This window comes from Melanostigma gelatinosum (assembly GCF_949748355.1).
Source record: "Melanostigma gelatinosum genome assembly, chromosome: 19".
NCBI classification, from domain to species: domain Eukaryota; kingdom Metazoa; phylum Chordata; class Actinopteri; order Perciformes; family Zoarcidae; genus Melanostigma; species Melanostigma gelatinosum.
The window spans coordinates 20,982,878-21,003,463 of NC_136652.1; the positions used below are offsets into that span (position 1 = coordinate 20,982,878).

The 20,586-nt window shown below is 41.2% G+C and overlaps 2 protein-coding genes across 2 annotated transcripts; one reads left to right on the forward strand and one right to left on the reverse strand.

Moving 5' to 3' along the window:
- The first annotated feature begins 6,378 nt into the window (after window positions 1–6,378).
- On the forward strand, window positions 6,379–9,886 carry LOC306793242 (uncharacterized protein). The gene is made up of 7 exons (XM_079290757.1): window positions 6,379–6,458; window positions 6,674–6,994; window positions 7,123–7,395; window positions 7,525–7,566; window positions 7,755–7,835; window positions 7,916–7,944; window positions 9,467–9,886. The coding sequence occupies exons 1-7, from the start codon at window positions 6,395–6,397 to the stop codon at window positions 9,551–9,553; spliced, it is 897 nt and encodes a 298-aa protein (XP_079146883.1). The 5' UTR covers window positions 6,379–6,394; the 3' UTR covers window positions 9,554–9,886.
- Window positions 9,887–15,707: 5,821 nt separating this feature from the next.
- e2f6 (E2F transcription factor 6) lies at window positions 15,708–19,515 on the reverse strand. The gene is made up of 9 exons (XM_079290371.1): window positions 19,273–19,515; window positions 18,145–18,453; window positions 17,969–18,009; window positions 17,763–17,803; window positions 17,386–17,572; window positions 17,036–17,191; window positions 16,613–16,727; window positions 16,328–16,466; window positions 15,708–16,196 (listed from the first exon to the last, which is right to left on the reverse strand). Exons 1-9 carry the CDS (start codon window positions 19,387–19,389, stop codon window positions 16,159–16,161), a joined length of 1,143 nt encoding a protein of 380 aa, XP_079146497.1. The 5' UTR covers window positions 19,390–19,515; the 3' UTR covers window positions 15,708–16,158.
- Window positions 19,516–20,586: the final 1,071 nt, after the last annotated feature.

Genomic DNA, 20,586 nt, shown 5'->3' on the forward strand with positions numbered 1-20,586 from the left:
CCCGGCTGACTCAGCTGTCAATCAAACACGTCCAAACATCCTCAGAGACTTAGAGGCTCAGTTATCATCTTATTAATACGTTTCCAAATGCCTTTTGTTTTTAATCTTCTTAAATCGGTGTTTGCTGGACCATCAACAACTTGTATTTGACAAAAGACAAAGACAAGAGAGAAAAGGAGATATTGGTGTGAGTACGCGGGGATATGGGAGCGGTCCATCGATCCGTTCAGCGCGTCTCCGTCAACAGTAACCCGCGGTAACGATCACAGTACAAACCACGCGCTGCAGCAATGGTGTTGTCAGTTGAAGCAGCAGCACTAATTCAAAAACCCCATCACCAACAATCTATTTGAAAGAATACTCTTTGAAGAAGGTCAGCTCATAAGTCCTCACCACATATGACTCCGGCTTCCTTTGTTCTGTCTTCACAACTCGTATTTCTAATTTGAATGAAGTCCCTGTCATTAGCCATGTCCCACATATGTCTACCTGTCTACTTCTCTGGTGGCGTTTTCTTTTTGGTGTTGACACAACTGGGTTGGTGTCGACTTACATTTATTCTGTCGAGTCTGTCCACGTGTCGGAGCGTCCTGTGGCCTTTGATAGAAGATGATCAAGCGAGTTATTTCGGTCCTGATTAGCGTTCGGAGGAATCACTTTCATCACTAGTTTGTAAGGTGTGAGCGTAGTTTTCATGGTTCAGCGCTGCGAGCATATGGAAATCTCCCCTGAGACTCTATGAGTTGTGTTTTGTAGCAAGAGTGTGTGTGTGTGTGTGTGTGTGTGTTACACTGCCTTTGTGTCTGTATTTGAAGGTGTGTCTGGATGCTGTTTGCATGCATGTGCATAACATTGTTAAATTATGCGGACAGATTGTACCTGAATATTTTTTAACAGTGTGTCAAATCACAATTTCACAAAAAAAAGTGAGACATACGGTACTTTCAATGCACTGCAGTTCATACAGAGTTTTTTGTTTTTACGTCGGAGATTTTAGGGAAAACATTCCTTCTGAGTTTGAGTTTAGCAATTTTGAAGTAATCCAACTTCATCTGGAGGTGATTATGTTCTAGTTTCAGTGTTATATCAGCAAACAAGCAAAGTCACATGACTCCTGCATCCACCTGCTCACCTGTTTCTCGTTCCACAATCCCCCCCCCCTCCCCCACAGCAGCCCATCGCCCACCTGCTCCAGATTGTCAAACGTTTGCTTTCCAGTCTCCTTAATTGAAGAGTCAAACTGTCTGAGTGTAAGTAAACTGATTTTTGTCTTCAACCGCTTATATTTTACATCTACATTCTTTAAAACCACTTTAGATTTAGGAAACGACTTCATGTTCAGGCTAAAAATAAGTATGTGAATAAGTAAAGTAGATAAAAAACAACTTTAAATCTTCTAAATCTTTTCAAAACTTCAAAATAACACAAGAAGTCTTCCTCACTTTTTATTCCACCTCACTGTCTCGTTGGCGCTCAATGGCTCAATAATCGTCAGATCAGGAAAGAGGAACGAGACGATAGGAAGCCAGAGAAATAAGAAGGGAGACTTTTAATATCTGAGGACATGGGAGGCCTGAAGGACAGGAGGATGGAAAAGACGAGAGGAAGTGAAAGATACATGAGAAGTCTGAAACATTGAGAAAAGACAAGAAAACAGGAGAAAGAGGACACTGGAGAATTAAGAGCAGGCGAGGATTCGATAAAGGAGGCGAGGAAACCATAGAAACCTTCTTCTGTTTTTTGCTAAATTAACAAAGAGGACAAACTCAGAACACCTTCCTCGAAATCTTTCTAAAACAATAGAAGAGGACAAGAGACGAGAGGAGAGATAAGATGAAATATAAAGTTAGCAGACAAGGAGCCAGATTAACATGCAGTGGAAACAGGAGACACAGGAGGACACTACTGAAGTAAAGGACAGGTGAGGAGAGAGTTAAGATGTTTCTTTTTAAATTAACAAGACAATGAAGGCCAGAAGATAAGGTGAGATGAAGAGAGGAGAGGATAAGGACAGCATCCCAGATCTTTAATTTACAGGAACGAGGAACATCAGGAGGACAGAAGACATGAGGTTAAAGACAAAGACAAAAGAAACTTACAACAGGCGGAGAACGTACAGAAGAGAGAGCCGGTAAGAGGCAGATGGTTTTTCTTTATAAGTTCATAGAACAAAGGTACAAAGAGGGAGAAGGAGAGGACGAACCCAAGAAATCTTCCTCTGTGATTACTGGAACGAGCAGGAGACGATAAAGAGTAGAGACAAAATGAGAAAGGACTGTGGACACACTTGATATTTGAAGAACAGTAAAGGGAAAGAGAAGAAGAAGAAGTGTGGAGACTGTGGAGGTGAGAAAAGATCAGGAGAGGTGAGAGAAGATACACCTAGAAAGACTTCCTCCTCTGTAATCTCCATGAAAGAGAGGAGAAGAAGAGGAAGAGGTAACGGCAAAGAAAAGCAAGAGCAGGGGAAGGATGGATCAATGCAAACGAGCAAAAACCCTTCCTCGTAGACCAGGCGTGTCCAAAGTCCGGCCCGCGGGACGGACTTTGGGCACGAAATCTGACCTGGGCCCGAGGTCAGATTTTATATGGCCCGCGCCGTCTGTCTTAGAATGCATTATTTATGGCCCACCAGCACAGTCAAAGCGGAATGAATAAATCATACAAATTCAACATGCAATTCCACTTTTTACCTCATGGTGGCAGCACCACTCTGTAACTGTCTGGCTGTTTGAAATTGGCTCTGACCCTTGAACTGTCATGGCTACGGCAAGTAAAAAAAGGAAAGTCGATAACGAGGGCCGCCGCTTCCAGGAGAGGTGGAGATCGCAATATTTTTTTCACCGAAAACCGAAACAACGGTGTCTCCCTAATTTGTCATGAGACTGTTGCCTTGTTTAAGGAATATAATGTAAAGAGACACGACGAGACCAAACGTGCTAATGCTACAACAAGCTATCAGAGAGCGTCCGTGCTAGAAAAGTGAAGCAACTCCAAGATAACTTGTGATGTGATGTGAAAGAAAGGCAGAATAGTTGAGATGTGTTCACACATGAATGCTTACATTTGGTTACATTGCTATTTGCTGTCATTGAAAACAAAATGATGAAATAACAATGTATGTATCGGCTACTTGTATTGTTTAACATATTGTCAGCAGGGACTGTTGGCCCTTGGGCATTTTCACATGATCAAATCTGGCCCTCTTTGAAAAAAGTTTGGACACCGCTGTCCTAGACCCATTATATCCAGAAGACCGGAAGATGTGAGAGAACAAAAAGAGAAGAGAATGGAAACGCTTCTTCATATCAACAAAACACAGGTGGGAAGAAGGAGAAGAGAAGTAATGTGGAAACCAGGTAAGAAAGAAGGAGAGAGGAGAGGAAAAAGAAAAGAGGTCTTCCTCGCTATCATGTGAAAAATAAGAATAGAGAAGAAAGAAGAGGAGCCGATGGGACCACAGTTACACACCTCCACCTGTCGGCAGGTGGAGGTACTGCACCCGAGAGGTGTGGAAGAAATGAGAAATGTTATTTTCCTTCAGTTTCCTGGAAGAGCATCAAGAACCGTGGAGCCCCGTTAAAGCCCCTGAGTCATGGGGACAAAACAGACACATTATTTCATCAAAAGGACAAAACCACACCTACAACATGAAATTAAAAACATGACTCACTTTCAAACCAGCCAAGGACTTCCAGGTAGCAGCTGGCATCAGACGGCCTGAAAAACTGCTGATCGCCTCTTTTCTTCTCTTTTATTTTACTCCAGCTCTGAGTTTAATAACATGAACAACAGGTGTAATGTGTGAATCATCAGTGTGTGTGTGTGTGTGTGTGTGTGTGTGTGTGTGTGTGTGTGTGTGTGTGTGTGTGTGTGTGTGTGTGTGTGTGTGTGTGTGTGTGTGTGTGTGTTTGTGCGCGTGCGTGCGTGCATGTGTGTGTCAGTCCCTTTGTCAAAGGCTGATTCAGGGTTGGTCAGGTTCAGGGTTAAGAGTCTTGGGAATGGTTTATTTCAATAAGGGTCCTCACAAAGTCAGTTCACAAAGTGACGTTGTGGGGACCCGACACACGCTGGTCCCCACAACGTAAAGCAGGAATGTTTAGGAGGCTCAGACTTGGTTTTTGGTGACATTTAAGGATTAAGTTTATAACTAATGTGTCAGTCTCAAAGGGCAGAATACAACATGTATTTTTCGGTGTGACAAAAGTAACATGGCACTAACAAGTACCAGATGTGGACTCAGATAAGTTGTTTACTGCCGTACGTTGGCCGGTTGTTTACTGGAACTTCCTTTCAGGTATCTGGGACTCAGAGGCCTCCTCTGTGGAGGCGATATTTGTTATTTATCTGCTGCATGCTGCCTTTTGTTTGATTAAAACCACTATTTTCCATCGTAAATCAGAAGACCATATGAGCAGTTAAACAGAAGGTATGGCTGTGGTTTAATGTGGCGACCAGAAGGAACATTTAAAGAACTAAACCACAACACCAGGCTACACTAACGTAAAGCTTTTCACCTTTCAACATCTTTTGAATGAATATGTTGAGGAGATCCTGCAGAACTGCTGATATATTGAAAATATAGTCAATAAAATAAAGGTTATAATCTACAAAACTTCTCAACTCAATTGAATCATAAAGGTTTAAGCCACAGTGTCGACACAACCCGTTTCCCAACTCTTTAAGTTCAGCAACTGTTTGGTTGTGTTGCCTAAACCTAAGTGTACGAAGTTATTTTGAAAGCAACCACCACATTGTTTCTGAACCTAACGAAGTGTTTTTGTTGCTTTAACCCAACTTCTGTTTTTAACGTAATGCCTTCGGAAAAACAAAGTTGTTCCAAAAGGGACAAGAAAATGAAACATACAATTCGTGTCCCTGTACACAGAACCAGTAGATCGCATTTCGTGACAATTTCACAAACCTCCGTGAGACCTTCTTCACTCCTGATGAACGATGAAGACTTTAATCACAGTCAGTATCAGAGCAGATCAGAAGAGCGGAAGATGTGCTGATGGTGCAGATGTTCTGAAGCAGGGATCCTCCCTGTGGGTCTCCCTGTGGGTCTCCCTGTGGGTCTCCCCTTCACCTCCTGCAGCCCTGCATGTCGGCCATATGTCTTCTTGGTGTTCAAGCGGAAGTGTTTGCTTTTCATAGCGTTTTGGCTGACCACGCAAAAAGGCTTGTTTGTGTGCTTTTACAGAACTCATGTTCTGAACTAGTGTCGCTGAAATGTCGCTGAAAACAACCTGCTGAAATGCTTCCTGACGGACTGTTTGGACTTATGCTGGCTTGTAAATGCATGAACGTTTTGAAATCATGTTTGAAGTGCCCGAAGTTGGAAGTCTGAGCTTCCTCTTTTTAAAAAGTGGAGCTTCCTCTTTACTAGTTTTGTAATAACCACAGATAAAGATCATGCTGACTCATTTCTCTTTTTAGAAGATGAGAAAAATATAATATTGTGGCTTTTTTGACATCACTTCACACCTGAATAAACTGAACTTAAAGCTGCAGGACAATTCAGTGGAATTCATTTTTTCTAAAATGAATTACTTTATTTTAAGATGCACATTTCTGAAAAGCTTTCTGTTATGTCAGTGATTCTTTAATCCAGCCCTTATTGTACTTGAAATTAGAAGAACATTTGTTCATGTATTTCTATGTATTATTTATAATCCATCCAGTTAAATTTGAAAATTGAGAATAATAATTGTTAAAATATAATTGATGTGTACTTTCTTTATTTGATTTGACAGTTGTTGACTGACGTTGTTACCACTACTAGGCTTCTTGAATATATTTATATATATATATATATATATATATATATATATATATATATATATATATATATATATATATATATATATATATATATATGTATTGTATATATGTCCTCACTGGGTCAAACTCTGCTGCTGTTGTTTCCCACGTTCTCACCAGAACACTTCCTCTTCAGTTCTAAGGAAACATCAAGACGCTGCAATGAGGAACAAACTCCTCAAAGCACTAACGTGTCGTCACTATGAACCAGTGTGAGCATATTGCAGCATGGGCTGCATGTTCTGGTGGGTTAGAGTTTGACTAACTTGTGTGTTTATGAGTGTGTCAAACATCATCATGGTTCATTTTGCATTTGACTCCAAAACACCACAATAGAAAGGAAGTGTGAGCTGTTTAAATATCGATATTAATATCTAGACTATAATCTACAAGACATTCAGAGAGATGAAAGGCTGATCTCTCTGCATGAATGTAAGAAGAGATTCCACGTCACGATAAGGAAGTGCTGCTTTACTAATAAGAGGAAGGAAACGCTGCGTCTCTCTTAAAGAAACACTCGGTCAGAAGCTTTGACAGTTGAAGGCGTGAGAACAAGAGACGGAGACACACGATGGTTGAAGTCAGATGGATTCAAATGACTTTATTTGTGACGCTGCTGCTGCTTCAGTTCACAGGTCAGAATATAAAACACATGCACGACTAAAAGAAACGTCACTGAAGGTATTTGAGTAACTTGATTTAAGTGAAACGACCAAGTTTGTGTCGAGTGGATTCTTGTAAAAGGGACATTTGATTTAGTTTGTTATTAATATCATCATCACATATAACTGTGAACTAAAAAGCTTTATTCTTATCACACTTTTTTATATTTGTCTCTCATCTTTAACAGCAGTAACTGGACAAACGTCATCCTCCATCGCCAGAGCTGGAGATGACGTCACTTTGCCTTGTAACAACGAGATAAAACATGAGGACAAATGTAACGGTACTACTTGGATTTACAGTCGTTCTGGTGCAGCAGTAGCGCTGATTGAACTTGGGAGGATTAATAACAATGAGTTGACCAAAGACAGACTGGGTTTGACAGCAGAATGTTCTCTGGTTATAAGAAATGTAAAAACTACAGATGTTGGTCGTTACATCTGCAGAAAGTTCAAAGCAGGAGGAGAACAAGGTTCAAGTGCTGTGGTTGTTCTGTCTGTTATTGACAGTGAGTATTTACATCATAATGTTTTCAGATCAAACTGTCAATTCATTGAAACATTACAATACTTCAGATTACTGTGATGAAGTTAATGTTACTCTTGTTGTCTCTCTCATCATGAACTTCTTCACCAGTTGAGGAACAGACATCCAGTGATACGGTCTTCTTGGGCTGCTTTGTTCTGAGAAACGATGGATGTGAACACGCAGTAGAGTGGCTGTATGAGGGGAATGAGAATGATGTGGAGACATCACAGAGTGACTGTTCAGCCAGAGTGATATTTAAAACTCCTCGTCTTCATCAGAAGTCAAAGCCTTACGAGTTACTGAAGTGCAACGTGACAGACAGACAGAGTGGAAACACGCTGCTGTGTAAAGTCGACCCCCAGTCCTCATGTGAGAACACAGGTACGGTTTCTTATAAGTTATCAGATTACATCATTTTTTATCATTTAGTCTCAGATGGTAAACATGACGGTATTTTATCACCATTTCTTGTGTTTTGCTTTCTCTAATCATATTCAACAAAATCAAAAGGAAACACATCAGTGGAGGGAAGCATTACTCCAACAACAGCAGGTAGTGACTTAACATCTTACGTCTTTCTCTCCTTGTGAAGCATGAAGTATGAATGTCAGACCAACACTTGGCTGTGGGACGAGATATTCACGTTGGGAATGTTCATTTATTTTCTCTGAGCTACAGGATGTTAAATAGACAGAATGCTACAGACAAAATGTTTTTAATGTTTTTATCCTTATTTCCAGGTTGGTGGAGGTTCATCATTTTGGGTTTAGCAACTCTCGTAATGATTGTTGTGGCGGTCTACATCTGGAAGAGAACTAAAGGTGAGAACATTCACAGACGTCATTGTTATGAATAAGATGTACACAGTGGAAACTTAAGTCGACTCTTTTTGTCTTTTCAGGGAACAAAACACAGATGGATGTCAACGCTGTGAGTTTTAAACCTGAACATTCAAACGCTTGTGCTTGTGATATTTCACTAGTTTACAATAAGAATAAACAGAGGCCTGCAACACGAAGCGAGTTCAACATACCCAGACAATCTCTGGGGCATCTATAGGGTATCTGTAGGGTATCTGTAGGGTATCTTTAGGGTATCTTTAGGGAATCTTTAGGGAATCTTCAGTGTATCTTCAGGGAATCTTCAGGCAATCATTCGTGTTACTTTAGGGTATCTTTAGGGTATCTTTAGGGAATATTTAGTGTATCTTGAGTGTATCTTTAGGGTATCTTTAGGGCATCTTTAGGGCATCTTTAGGGTATCTTTAGGGTATCTTCAGTGTATCTTTAGGGTATCTTCAGTGTATCTTTAGGGTATCTTTAGGGTATCATTCGTGTATCTTTAGGGCATCTTTAGGGCATCTTTAGGGTATCTTTAGGGTATCTTCAGTGTATCTTCAGTGTATCTTCAGTGTATCTTCAGTGTATCTTCAGTGTATCTTTAGGGTATCTTTAGGGTATCTTCAGTGTATCTTCAGGGAATCTTCAGGGAATCATTCGTGTATCTTTAGGGTATCTTTAGGGCATCTTTAGGGTATCTTTAGGGTATCTTTAGGGTATCTTCAGGGTATCTTCAGGGTATCTTCAGTGTATCTTTAGGGTATCTTTAGGGTATCTTTAGGGCATCTTCAGTGTATCTTCAGTGTATCTTTGGGGTATCTTTAGGGTATCTTTAGGGTATCTTTAGGGCATCTTTAGGGTATCTTTAGTGTATCTTTAGTGTATCTTCAGGGTATCTTTATTGTATCTTTCGGGCATCTTTAGGGTATCTTTCGGGCATCTTTAGTGTTTCTTCAGTGTATCTTTAGGGCATCTTTAGGGTATCTTCAGGGTCTCTTTGGGGTATCTTTAGGGCATCTTTAGTGTTTCTTGAGGGTATCTTTAGGGTATCTTTAGTGTTTCTTCAGGGTATATTTAGGGCATCTTTAGAGTATCTTCAGGGTATCTTTAGTGTATCTTTAGGGTGTCTTTAGGGCATCTTTAGGGTATCTTCAGTGTATCTTTAGGGTTTTTTTCGGGCATCTTTTGGGTATCTTCAGGGTATCTTTAGTCTATCTTTAGGGTGTCTTCAGGGCATCTTTAGGGCATCTTTAGGGTTTCTTTTGGGTATCTTTAGTGTATCTTTAGGTTATCTTAAGGGCATCTTCAGGGTATCTTTAGTGTATCTTTAGGGTTTCTTCAGGGTGTCTTTAGGGCATCTTTAGGGTATCCTTGGTGTTTCTTTAGGGTTTCTCTCGGTTTTCTTCAGGGTTTCTTCAGGGTATCTGTAAGAAGTGAACCTAAAGCTCAGAGTTAACCCTGAAGTTACTTTGCTGACTCTAAATCCTGCTTCGTGTTACAGGCCTCATCACTGTAAACAGACTGTGCTTTAATCCAAGTGGCTGCAGCGATGATGATGCTTCATCTGTTCCATTCATCTCAGAACCTCAGGTGTGTTGTGTTGTGTTTCACAGGTGCATCGTGAAGATGAAGATGAAGATGAAGGTACAGTGACCTATGAGAACGTTGGAGAACCTTCTGCTTCTGTCAGACTCCAGTGATCCACATCATCCGCTCACAAAATAACCAATAAACCTTGTAATATAATGTTGAGTATTTTCTCAGGCGTATAAAAAACTTAAGTCTTAAATTTCTTCCAGTTCAACTATTTAAACTTTACATTAAGCTTGTTCTCATTGCTCTTAATATGTTCTCTATTTGACATTCTGAGCATTAATATATTATCAAACAATGTTCTGCTCTGCAAAGATATGCTGACGTATATTAATTTAGCACCTTTGAGTTTAAGCTTTGCAAGTTTTTGAGTCTCTTTGTGTACACAAAAGATTAATTCATTTTAATTCATAACACGGCTGTAAACATGTTGCTGTTAGTCCAGTATATATATATATATATATATATATATATATATATATATATATATATATATATATATATGTATGTATGTATGTATGTATGTATGTATGTATGTATGTATGTATGTATGTATGTATGTATGTATGTATGTATGTATGTATGTATGTATGTATGTATGTATGTATATAATGTTGTACACATTGTTGTGTTGGATTGAATGAGCTGTCAGCCTTAATAGAGTCTCTTTGTTTTGAGTCAGAATTATATTGTCTGCAAATAAAATATGTGCTTCATGACGACTCGTGCATCGTGTTTTGTATAACTGTATCATAGCTGTTGTTTCACACGTTCTCACCAGAACACTTCCTCTTCAGTTCTAAGGAAACATCAAGACAAACTCCTCAAAGCACTAACGTGTCGTCACTATGAACCAGTGTGAGCATATTGCAGCATGGGCTTCATGTTCTGGTGGCGTAGAGTTTGACTAACTTGTGTGTTTATGAGTGTGTCAAACATCATCATGGTTTTGTTACTCTGCTGTATTTTAAAGTCATTGTTGGACATTTACATTTAAACTCAACTCCCTCAGAACTCCTGTTCGTCTTTTCAGGACGTCTTAAACATCATCGCCACAAAATCAAGTGTTGAATGATTAAAACTGTTAAATCTAATCACAGTCAGCGCGATCTAATTAAACATCCTTTACCTTAAAGTGGCATTTCATTTAAATGATTTCATGTTGTTTTGTAAATGATCGACACAAAATAAAAGATATTATTATTAATAATTTGGTGGCCATGATCGCAGAAAGTGCATAGAAAAATCTCTAAATTCCCTATATTGTAGTATTTGTGTGTTTTAATAAGTATATAAATACCTCTAAAGCTCAAACCCAGTGTTTGGGTTGATTGACTGTCAGCTGCTGACACAGCTGCTTTGTGTGAACTCGTCAGCCGTGTGGTCTTTATAAGGACGACAGCCTTCTTATGCTCTGCCTTGCTAGATTGTCCACCCTTTTGTTGGTTTATGTTTGATTCCTGCATTTTAAAACTCATCTGATTTAAAGAGAGAAGAGACTTTGAAATCCCTCCGCTCCCCTTAAAGAGTTTGCTTTTAGTCGCGTTCGCTCTCACCACAGTTGTGACATTTAAAAGAGACGTGAGGTGGAGAAGACACACAGTTGATCCCTCAGAATAATTCAGAACAAAAATCTGTGACTTTAATCTTTGAATATAATCTCTCCTACTTATTAAAAAAGGGAAAAATGAACCCCGTTGTGATTACTCAGACACGCGTACAGATACTCGTGTCTGAGAGCTCAACCGAAATGTGAATGAAATATTTTTTGTTAAATGTACAAGGAGTGCATTTCCCCAAAATTCTGCCTCATCTGGACGGTTGGGAATCATTTTCTTTTAACAACTTGCAGTCGAGATTTGATGACGCCGTGACTTCATAGTCTCTCTTCTTCAAGAAGAAAAGTCTTTGTTTTTGTTGACTTGTAACACAGAAGGAAATATAAACTATTGTCCCGAGAGTCACCGTTGATTTTATTTGTCACGAGACTTGCGTACTTCAGTAACAACAATCCCGTAACCCTTTACCCAAATGACAATTCTTTCCAAAATCTAACTCGGTAGTTTTGTTGCCAAAACTTAACTAAGTTGTTTCCTGTGAAGAAGGAAGTTTATTTTGAAAAGACTGTGTGCATGTAACGAGCATAAATTGACACGTGTTGCTGGAAAATGCACAAAACATTATCAATAAGTAGATATCATACGAACCGTATGAACCGTTGTAGCTTCCAACAAATATTCAGACAGCTAACGTGTTTTATGTGGCATAATAAAAAGATAACAAAATAAATGTGCTCACATGCTGTAGATTTCAAAACTGTGAACATGTGAGCAACAGTCACAAGGTCTCACGTAAAAGTTTAAAGTTAAGAGCGTGTGGCTCAGTATGAACCCGGAGAGGGACATAGTTGCTTTCTAAGTTGCTAAAGAGACTCTGTCCCAACAGACCCCGCTCTCCCTGACACTCAAACAATGTTGGTGTTTCTAATGCCGTTCAATACACTGATGTCAGGAAACGTGCAAAAAGCAAGACATCGTGGATGAAACAGATCTAGAAAGATTTTAAAAACTTAGACAAATAATGGTTCATCTATAAAAAAAAAGGTTTTATTTATTTTTCAAGTTAATTGGCTTTGGGTGCAGTTTAGCTGTCATAGCTGATCAAATGTGCTGCACAGTATGAAACTAACCGATAGTATAGAGTTTCTGTCTGATTCTCACTGAGAAGCTGCAGGTTGCAGGAAGTCCTTTATACTTCATATTAATCGCAGAGATTCATAAGAATAAAACAAAGAACTTAAACTGGAGTTGAACAAACGTGCAGTTCATGATTTCTCAATGGGAGGTTTGGAAAGATCCCTTTGAGTTTAAAGTGATCACACTTTAGAAACTGAAAATCAAACCAAGGAGTCTGACTGGTCAGATTTGGTTTTGGTGTATTTCAATAACTGTGAATTTTAATCGTGAGAGGAAAAAGTGGAGAAAATGTTACAATAATAATAATAATTTTCATCCCACAATATGTGAGAGCAGCTCTGACTGGAGAGAGAAAAGGGAGAGAGGATGGTGGCATTTATAAACTGTGTGACACACAAGGTGGACTCCTTTCTCCTGTGTGTGTGTGTGTGTGTGTGTGTGTGTGTGTGTGTGTGTGTGTGTGTGTGTGTGTGTGTGTGTGTGTGTGTGTGTGTGTGTGTGTGTGTGTGTGTGTGTGTGTGTGTGTGTGTGTGTGCGCGTGTGTGTGTGTGTTATTTATAGTGATTGGCGTCATCAGCTCCGAACAACCCACTGCTGTTTCAGAAAGTCACGCTGCGATGCAACATGTTGCAACCATCAGCATGCGTCATGGCCGAGACCCACTGCACACCGAGCTGTCACACTCTGTGTGTGTGTGTCTGTGTGCGTGTGTGTGCGTGTGTGTGCGTGTGTGTGTGCGCGTGCCCACATTGTGAATAAACCTCTTTTGACACAAATCAGTTTTAATGCACAAAAATAAATTACGAAAAATCCCTCTTTTGATCGTGGCTCACTTGTGTTAACATCCATTTTATTTGTATGTGTATTTTCAATCTGTGTATAATCGCTGTACATATTTGTTTTTAAATGAAGTGGAAATGTGGAAAAGTTTCTACGCGTTTCCACTCCAAAGTGTGACAAAGATTATTTATTTTATTCAATATATTTTTTTACTTTAAGCTTTAATAATTTAACAAACAATTAAACAAAACAAATAGAGGAGAAACTAAATAAAATACGAACTAAAATAATTGAAGTAGTTACCAGAAAGATCAAATAAAGAAAATCTTGAACATACAATTGTAGGGGACGACCGAATTCACGGGGTCCCTTTAAGGAAAGGGGCGTAACCCTGGTGACAGAGGGGGTTAAAGGATGACAGGAAGTGAATGTGTTTTATGTTTTGTATGGATGGAAATAAACGGCCACATGGTGCAGCCAAAGGGAATACTCGACTCCTTGTTTATTTCCACACACATACACAATCTTCTTTTCCTCAAAGAATATAAGAGTATAAGAAACCCTCCAATAATAAACGTTGGACTGACTGAGTCAAACCAGTAGCCAGTACGTAACATCTGTCTCCGTGTTACATGCAGATCTGTTCTTTTCCCTCAGCTGATGCCAGAAATGTTGAAGCCAAGTCGGTCTCAACATGCAGTGTGTTTTGTTTTTTCATTGCTTCGAAGCGTCGCTGCAGGAACTCCTCCGAGAGTCGCCAAACCCCATAAAAACAGTGAAAACACTGTAAAACTGCTACGAGGAGCAATTCACAAAGGGCTGTTTTTCTGCTTTTGGTGTAATTATGACTTAAAAAATACACGAGGGGGAAAAAAAGCTTGAAGAGTTGAGCTTGAACGTGTGTGCTTGTTGGTGGTGAAGCACTTGATGTGGTTATAATGGGGCTTACTGGAAACACGCTGGCAGCACGGACGATTCTACACGCTGACGTTTTGGGAGTTTGGTCCATTTGTCATCTAACAGAGCTTTTTAAGAATGCTGCTGTTTCGTCTTTATTAAATATGGCTGAGCTGCAAAAAAGCTGCTGGTCCAACACTTTCCAAAAGTCCCCCCCCCCCCCCCCCTCCCCCACAACTTCTTTAAATTTGTGGTCTCCAAGCTCAGGCTGAGAAAATTTGAGTGATTTTATCAAGGATGGCTCAACCGAACTAAGTAGTTTTGTTGGCTCAACCTAACGAAGTAGTTTTGTTGGCTCAACCTAACGAAGTAGTTTTGTTGGCTCAACCTAACTAAGTAGTTTTGTTGGCTCAACCTAACGAAGTAGTTTTGTTGGCTCAACCTAACTAAGTAGTTTTGTTGGCTCAACCTAACTAAGTAGTTTTGTTGGCTCAACCTAACTAAGTAATTTCATGTCTAGACAGAAGTTTAAAATGGACTGTGTGCATGTAACGAGCGGAAACTGACACGTGTTGCTGACTTTCGGAGGAAAACTCACAAAAAATGAGGAGTAACCAATATTCAGACAGCTAACATTAGCATCAACGGATGAGCGAGAAAATAAGCTGGCGTTAGATTTTTACTTCTGCTGATTGTATTCACACTTCAAAAATCATAGAAGTTGTGTTGATTTGTGAGGATCGTCTTGCTGAACCAAATGGTTGTTTGCCATCTTGTGCAATACGTCGTCCCTGCAGAACTCTTCATGCTGTAAATGAATGGGCTTTCACCATCGATGGTGACTGAACAGACATTGTTGAAATGATTATTGAAACCAAACCACAGCTGATGAATGTTATTGTTTGGTTCGTTTGTCGTAAGGTCACGTTATTCGTCCCTGAAGCCCAGTTTGTCTTGGACCACTTTCTCTCTTTCCTGTTGTAACGTTGAAGCTCTGACTGACGCTCTCTAGATCAACGCTTCATCTTACAAAACCTAAAAATGGAGAAGAGAGACGCTCCAAAGTGGGTCTGTGGGTCGCTCCGACAGTTTGATTGATGCAGGAGAGACTGTGGGAGGATTTGGCCGCAGGGTTTGAGGTGTGAAACAGTATCTGACACACACACACACACACACACAGAGCCTGGCAGCCATAGTGTTGCTGTCCACAGACAAAATGAGAGACAATCAAGTATCATTTCCTGGATCTCCCTCTGCTCATTATTCATGTGTTCATGGGAGGAAAGTCTCTTCCTCGTGTATTTGTGATGGACAAGAAGACGGACATACAGAGCATTCATCTTTGTCAGACTACATTAAAAACAACTTGCTCCCACTGTTTTGTACTTCAGGGTATTTGTCAGCCTACTGCCGCCTTATTTTTTATTCCCAGAACAGGAGTCGGGTTTCATTCATTTCAGGGAAAATGGAGACGCAGTGATGCCAACTGTCCACTGGGTGGTGCTGTTGTAAAGGCGTCCAGATGGTTTTAATCCTCCACGATCAGTAATACAAATGATGAATATTCACCCACCACCGTGGCTTGTAGAGGAGATACTCCCAAATGTTTCTGTTGATGAATAACGTGTTTAATTGATCCAGACGTGGAGGGAAATGCTCGCTCACATTATATACTTTCTCGTTTGTGGGTAACGAGCAGCTGTGGGTGCAGTGCCTTGCTTAAGAGCACTTCAGTGATGGTTTCAAACATGCAGAGCATCTCTCTTCACTGATCCCTGGTGTTGTTTCTGTGTCAGTCTGTTAAGAGGTCAAAGGTTAAGATGCAACCTCAAAGGTAACAATAAGCTACTTTCACAGTTTCTTATTGTTCATATTGTTTTATTGATTACAGCATATTTTAGGCATTTTCTCCTTTTTTAGAAAGAAACCAAATCAAAGACAAACAAAGCAAAATATCATACAGCACCGTAAGTCAGGACATGATCGTAACATACAACACAAATGAGCTCATTCTCATACAAAAATCATCCCGGGTCAAACTTCCTCTTCATCGTTTACGTGATAATCTTCTGAACAGGACCAACGTCACGAGGAGTTCAGTTAAAAGAAAACTTTGCAACGGTGCAAATGAAATGGATCCACAAGTCGTCTTCCATGTTGATGAAGTTCTCCGCTGGTTATAATTTAAACATGGCACCACATCCGAGCTCGGTCAGGACTGTATCTCAGGTCAAACCCTCCTGGTACCCGGAGACGATGCGTTCAGGCTCCCGTGGTTCGTTTCAGCCTCGTGTCTGAACTGTGAGGACAGCTGGCGCCTCCTGGTGGTCGTCTGGTGGCTACGCTCTCTGCACGGCGCTCAGCGGACTGTTGGACTCTGCAAGAACAGCAGCAGCATCGCAGAGAAACAAAATATGAACGACTGGTTGGTGTGTGTGTGTGTGTGTGGGTGTGTGTGTGTGTGTGTGTGTGTGGGGGGGGGGGGGGGGGGCGGCGTTCTGTGGTTACCTGATGGCAGCTCGGCCGTCTGTATGCGGCTCTCCTCCAGCGTTACGAAGCAGCGGCTCTTCTCTCCTCCCGTCTCGATGTCACAGGTCAGAACCGCGATGGGACCCTTCCCCCCATTCAGGTGGACCTGGATGTTGTCCTGCGTCCACACACACACACACACACACACACACACACACACACACACACACCAAACACAGTCAAAACATTTGAATATTTGATCTAAAAACACTGGTTTGAACGAGTCAAATATCTGATTATGACACCGTCGTTTTGAGTCTTTACCTCTTGCGGAGCCGGAACCTCCAGCTTGGTTTCCTCCGGAGCTTTGACCACGAGCACCGTCTGCTCCTGGAAGGCTGCGAGCCGGCTCACGTCCTCGTGGGTCACGTAGGCCGACGTGCACGAACAACAACGGTCAAAGAAAACCTGCTCATACGATAGATTCACGCCACCACCAGAGTGGATTCAGGCCTCTGGGCTTCGTTTGGACTGTTTACAACAGCTGGTCGATGACCTCATGTTGATGACCTCATCTGTGATTTTAGCAATTAGTTGCCTTCACAGAGCAACGTGTCCTTCATGTATCTGTCAACCTGATGAATGTAAATCTAATATTCTCTCTCTTGGTCTCCACCACCTCCCAGAATAAACGTCTGCGCTCCTGAACGGACGGAAGGAAGTCTGTCGTGAAAGTAAAAAGGATATTCGGCGTTGCCCTCGTCGTCGGTCATGTCGAAGAGCTGATGGGCGCAGCTTTTGATGAGCGTGTCCAGCGTGTCCTCCACCAGCTTCAGGTTCTCCAACTCTCTCTGGAACTTCTGCGGGTTGATCCCCACAAAGCTGGAGATCTGACAGCTTCCTCTGGACGGACGACAGTCACAGAGAAGGTTTACGGGCAGCACGCTGTTTATTTCATCCGTCAGTCAGGCTCTCGTGTCAAAGATGACCTTTTAAATCGTCTTTAACGTGGAGAAATAGGGATTAATAAAGAGTATAAATGTGTTCATAACGCACCGAACTATAATAACACAAGATGAATTCATCTCGTCACTCACATCCACTTGAACGTGTTGGCGGACTTCTTCTTGATGAGGTTGATTCCCTCCAGGACGTTGGTGATGTCGTAGACTCGGCGCCGGCGGGTCTGCAGGCTCGTGGTCACGTGACGGACGTCCACGCAGCCGTCCGGAGACTCCTGCAGCAGCTCCAGGAAACGCTGCGTCAGCATCCACAGAGACACATCTGCATTACAACGACAAAGAGTCACAGCTGGAAGACGTGGCAAAGAAACGGGAACAAAAAGATGTTCGAATTCAAACTTTGTGTGGAAGAATAGATGCAACAAAGTGTTTCCTGCGCAGAACAACCCGTCTGTGATAAATCTCTGTACTTTGATACGGAGGTGATGTCATTAAAGGACAGAAACACGCACCGGATCTCTTGGTGCAGATCCTCGTCTGCAGCGGACTGAAGCTGGAACGAAGGAGACGTCAAAACATCGTATGAAACTTTAAATGAAATTCGTCACATCTGTGTTCCACAACATCTGCTCCCAGATGTGAATCACAGCATATAAATGGAAACGATAAATAAAAAGTAGAAAGCAGATATTGGACCGAACCAGGAGACTTCGTTTACCTCGTCTTCTTGGCCCCGGAGGTCTTCTTGGGTCCTGGATCCTGAAATTGTTGAATCTTATTGTTGTTGGATATTTTGATGCATTAAAAGAAAAATACTTTTTACTCGACTTTATATCTGTAAATATATATAAAGTAGTTGCGAGTTACACTTGAACGTGCTGATGATCTCCTGACCTGCTGTGGAGGTTCTGCTGCCGGAGGCTCCACTCGGACAGGACCATCATCTCCACCTTCTTCATCACCTTCATCATCATCGTCGTCACAGCCTCCACCGGGGGCCCACTGATCCTCCTCCTCGGACGACTCGGCCCCCCAGGGGCTGATGAGGCCCATGGGCCCGTCCAGGTCGGGGGGCATGATGGGGATGGCGTCTCCGTTGACCCCGCCGGAGGAGATGTCCCGCGGCAGGAAGTGGTCCTCACAGATCAGGTGCTGCTCCGTCGAGTCCTGCTTGTCCGTCTCCCTCAGCGCCGCCAGCCACACCTGAACACACACACACACACACACACACACACACACACACACACACACACAGTTACCCGTGTTACCGCTGCTCTGCTGCATCCGTTCACACCTTTACATAAACTATATGTATTATTAATCTTATATCTTTAAGTGTCACTTTTTGTATGAGGTTAGCAATCATGACTCGTTTAACATCTTGTTGATGCCGATATTTAGACTGCAGAGCGGCCGGTATATCATCGTTGTTTTAGTTGTTTTGCTTCTGATAAATGTATTGATAATGACAAACAAACACTTTAACACTGTTATTGTCTGCACAACGCATTGTCTCTGTGTGCTTTAGTGTACGTTATAAGATTAGTTAATCGTGCAGATCTAACAAAAACGTATTGTTTCATTCATCGATATGAAATAAATTGCTGTTTAACGACAACATGACACCGGATAGCCTTCAATCTAAATATGTCGACCACTATTCAACTCAACGTTAACTGAATGAACGAATGAAATCAAAGTTATACTAACTGGTCGATTCTGACATTTTCTATTGGAAGTGTTAACAGTTATGTCCCCTTTAAGTATGTTAACTGTGTGTTTCTGTCATTACCTGGTAAATACAGCAAAATAACCACTTTGTTTGACATTTATTTCCCATTAAAAGTTTCCACCCGGACTATTCTCGGGCCCTGAGTGTTTATAGCAGCAACGTGTTCGGTGCTGGACTCACACAGGCCGGCTAACCACCAGCTAACACAGAATAAACCTCTTTATTCAAGTAACTGGACGTTACGTTACATCAAAGTATCTCAGCTTTTAGTTAAACTCCCGCGTCCGTACCTTGACCCGCGCGGTGTCTTGTGGGAAGTTAAAAAACCTCTTCGGTGGTCGGTTGAAGATCCCCCGGTTGACGTTCGTCACGCGGTTCTGACACCCGGACACGACACACTTCACCATGTTATGGCTGACCCGAACCGACCGGCTAACGGTGCATCCGAGCTCCCCCCGTCTGTGTCACCGATAACAACACCCGCCGCCACAACGCGACCGTCCCGGTTTGTTTACGTCGTGCTTCGTTGTTGTTTTCCAAACCGGAAAGGGTGTGTTTATAAACCGGAAATACAACAGGGAACAGAGGGAAATATAGCAGAGCGCGCCAATGTGGCGCCACCTAGTGTCTGGGAACCGGTATTACACATATTTAGACAACAGGAAATTACAATAAATGTATTTTTTGTCATCTACTGATTTACTTGAATAACTTATAAAGACACAACATTAACTGTCTAAATATCATATGTTGTTTTTTATTTTCAATATGAGACTAAGTGACTAAAATATTAGTTTTAAACTCCTTTCCCTTACAACAGACCATATTCTGCACTAAAATATAAACTGTTTATATTGTTATGAACAGTGATAAGATGTAAAGCCGACATTGACTCAAGTACTGTATATTAGTACAAATGTAACATACCTGTATTTTCCCTGAGTGTTTCATTTTATGGTGCTTTATACTTCTCCACTGAATCTCAGATATATATTTACCTGTTACTTGTTGTGGAGTAATTACATACTTTTACTTGTGTAAAGGATCTGAATACTATAGTGATATCTGTCAGTAACACCCATCCTGCCTGCTGTGATTCATCTGCAGGTTTTCAGCTTCATAGAAACTATTTGAAACTAAAACAGCTGCATCGAAGGAAGGAAAATAGATTTGACAGTAATGTCATAAAGCTAAAGCATGCAATCCCAAATATCAGCTTCAGAAGAAGAACGGGTCGTAATCAGTGTCGCAACACAAGATTTATTCAGAGCAAGAGATGCCAACACCAGCATGATAAAAATTGTACAAACTTCACAAGTCAAATTAAAATATCACGTAGCGTATCTGGTGACCTTAAACATACAGCAAAAATATCAACAAAACCCATGCCATGTGGTAAGAAAACTGCTGTTGAAAGTTCGCGAGTAGCACAGAAAAAAGGGGTAAAAGGAGAAAATGAATGTTGTATAAAAGCCCCTCATCGGTGCACCGCTGGAAAGAAACATTTTCATAAACTGATGATTTCACAAATATTCATATGGATTTATTTTGCATTCTTAGCATGTCACATGTTAGTGTTGAGATTCTCTATGTAAATAGTTACA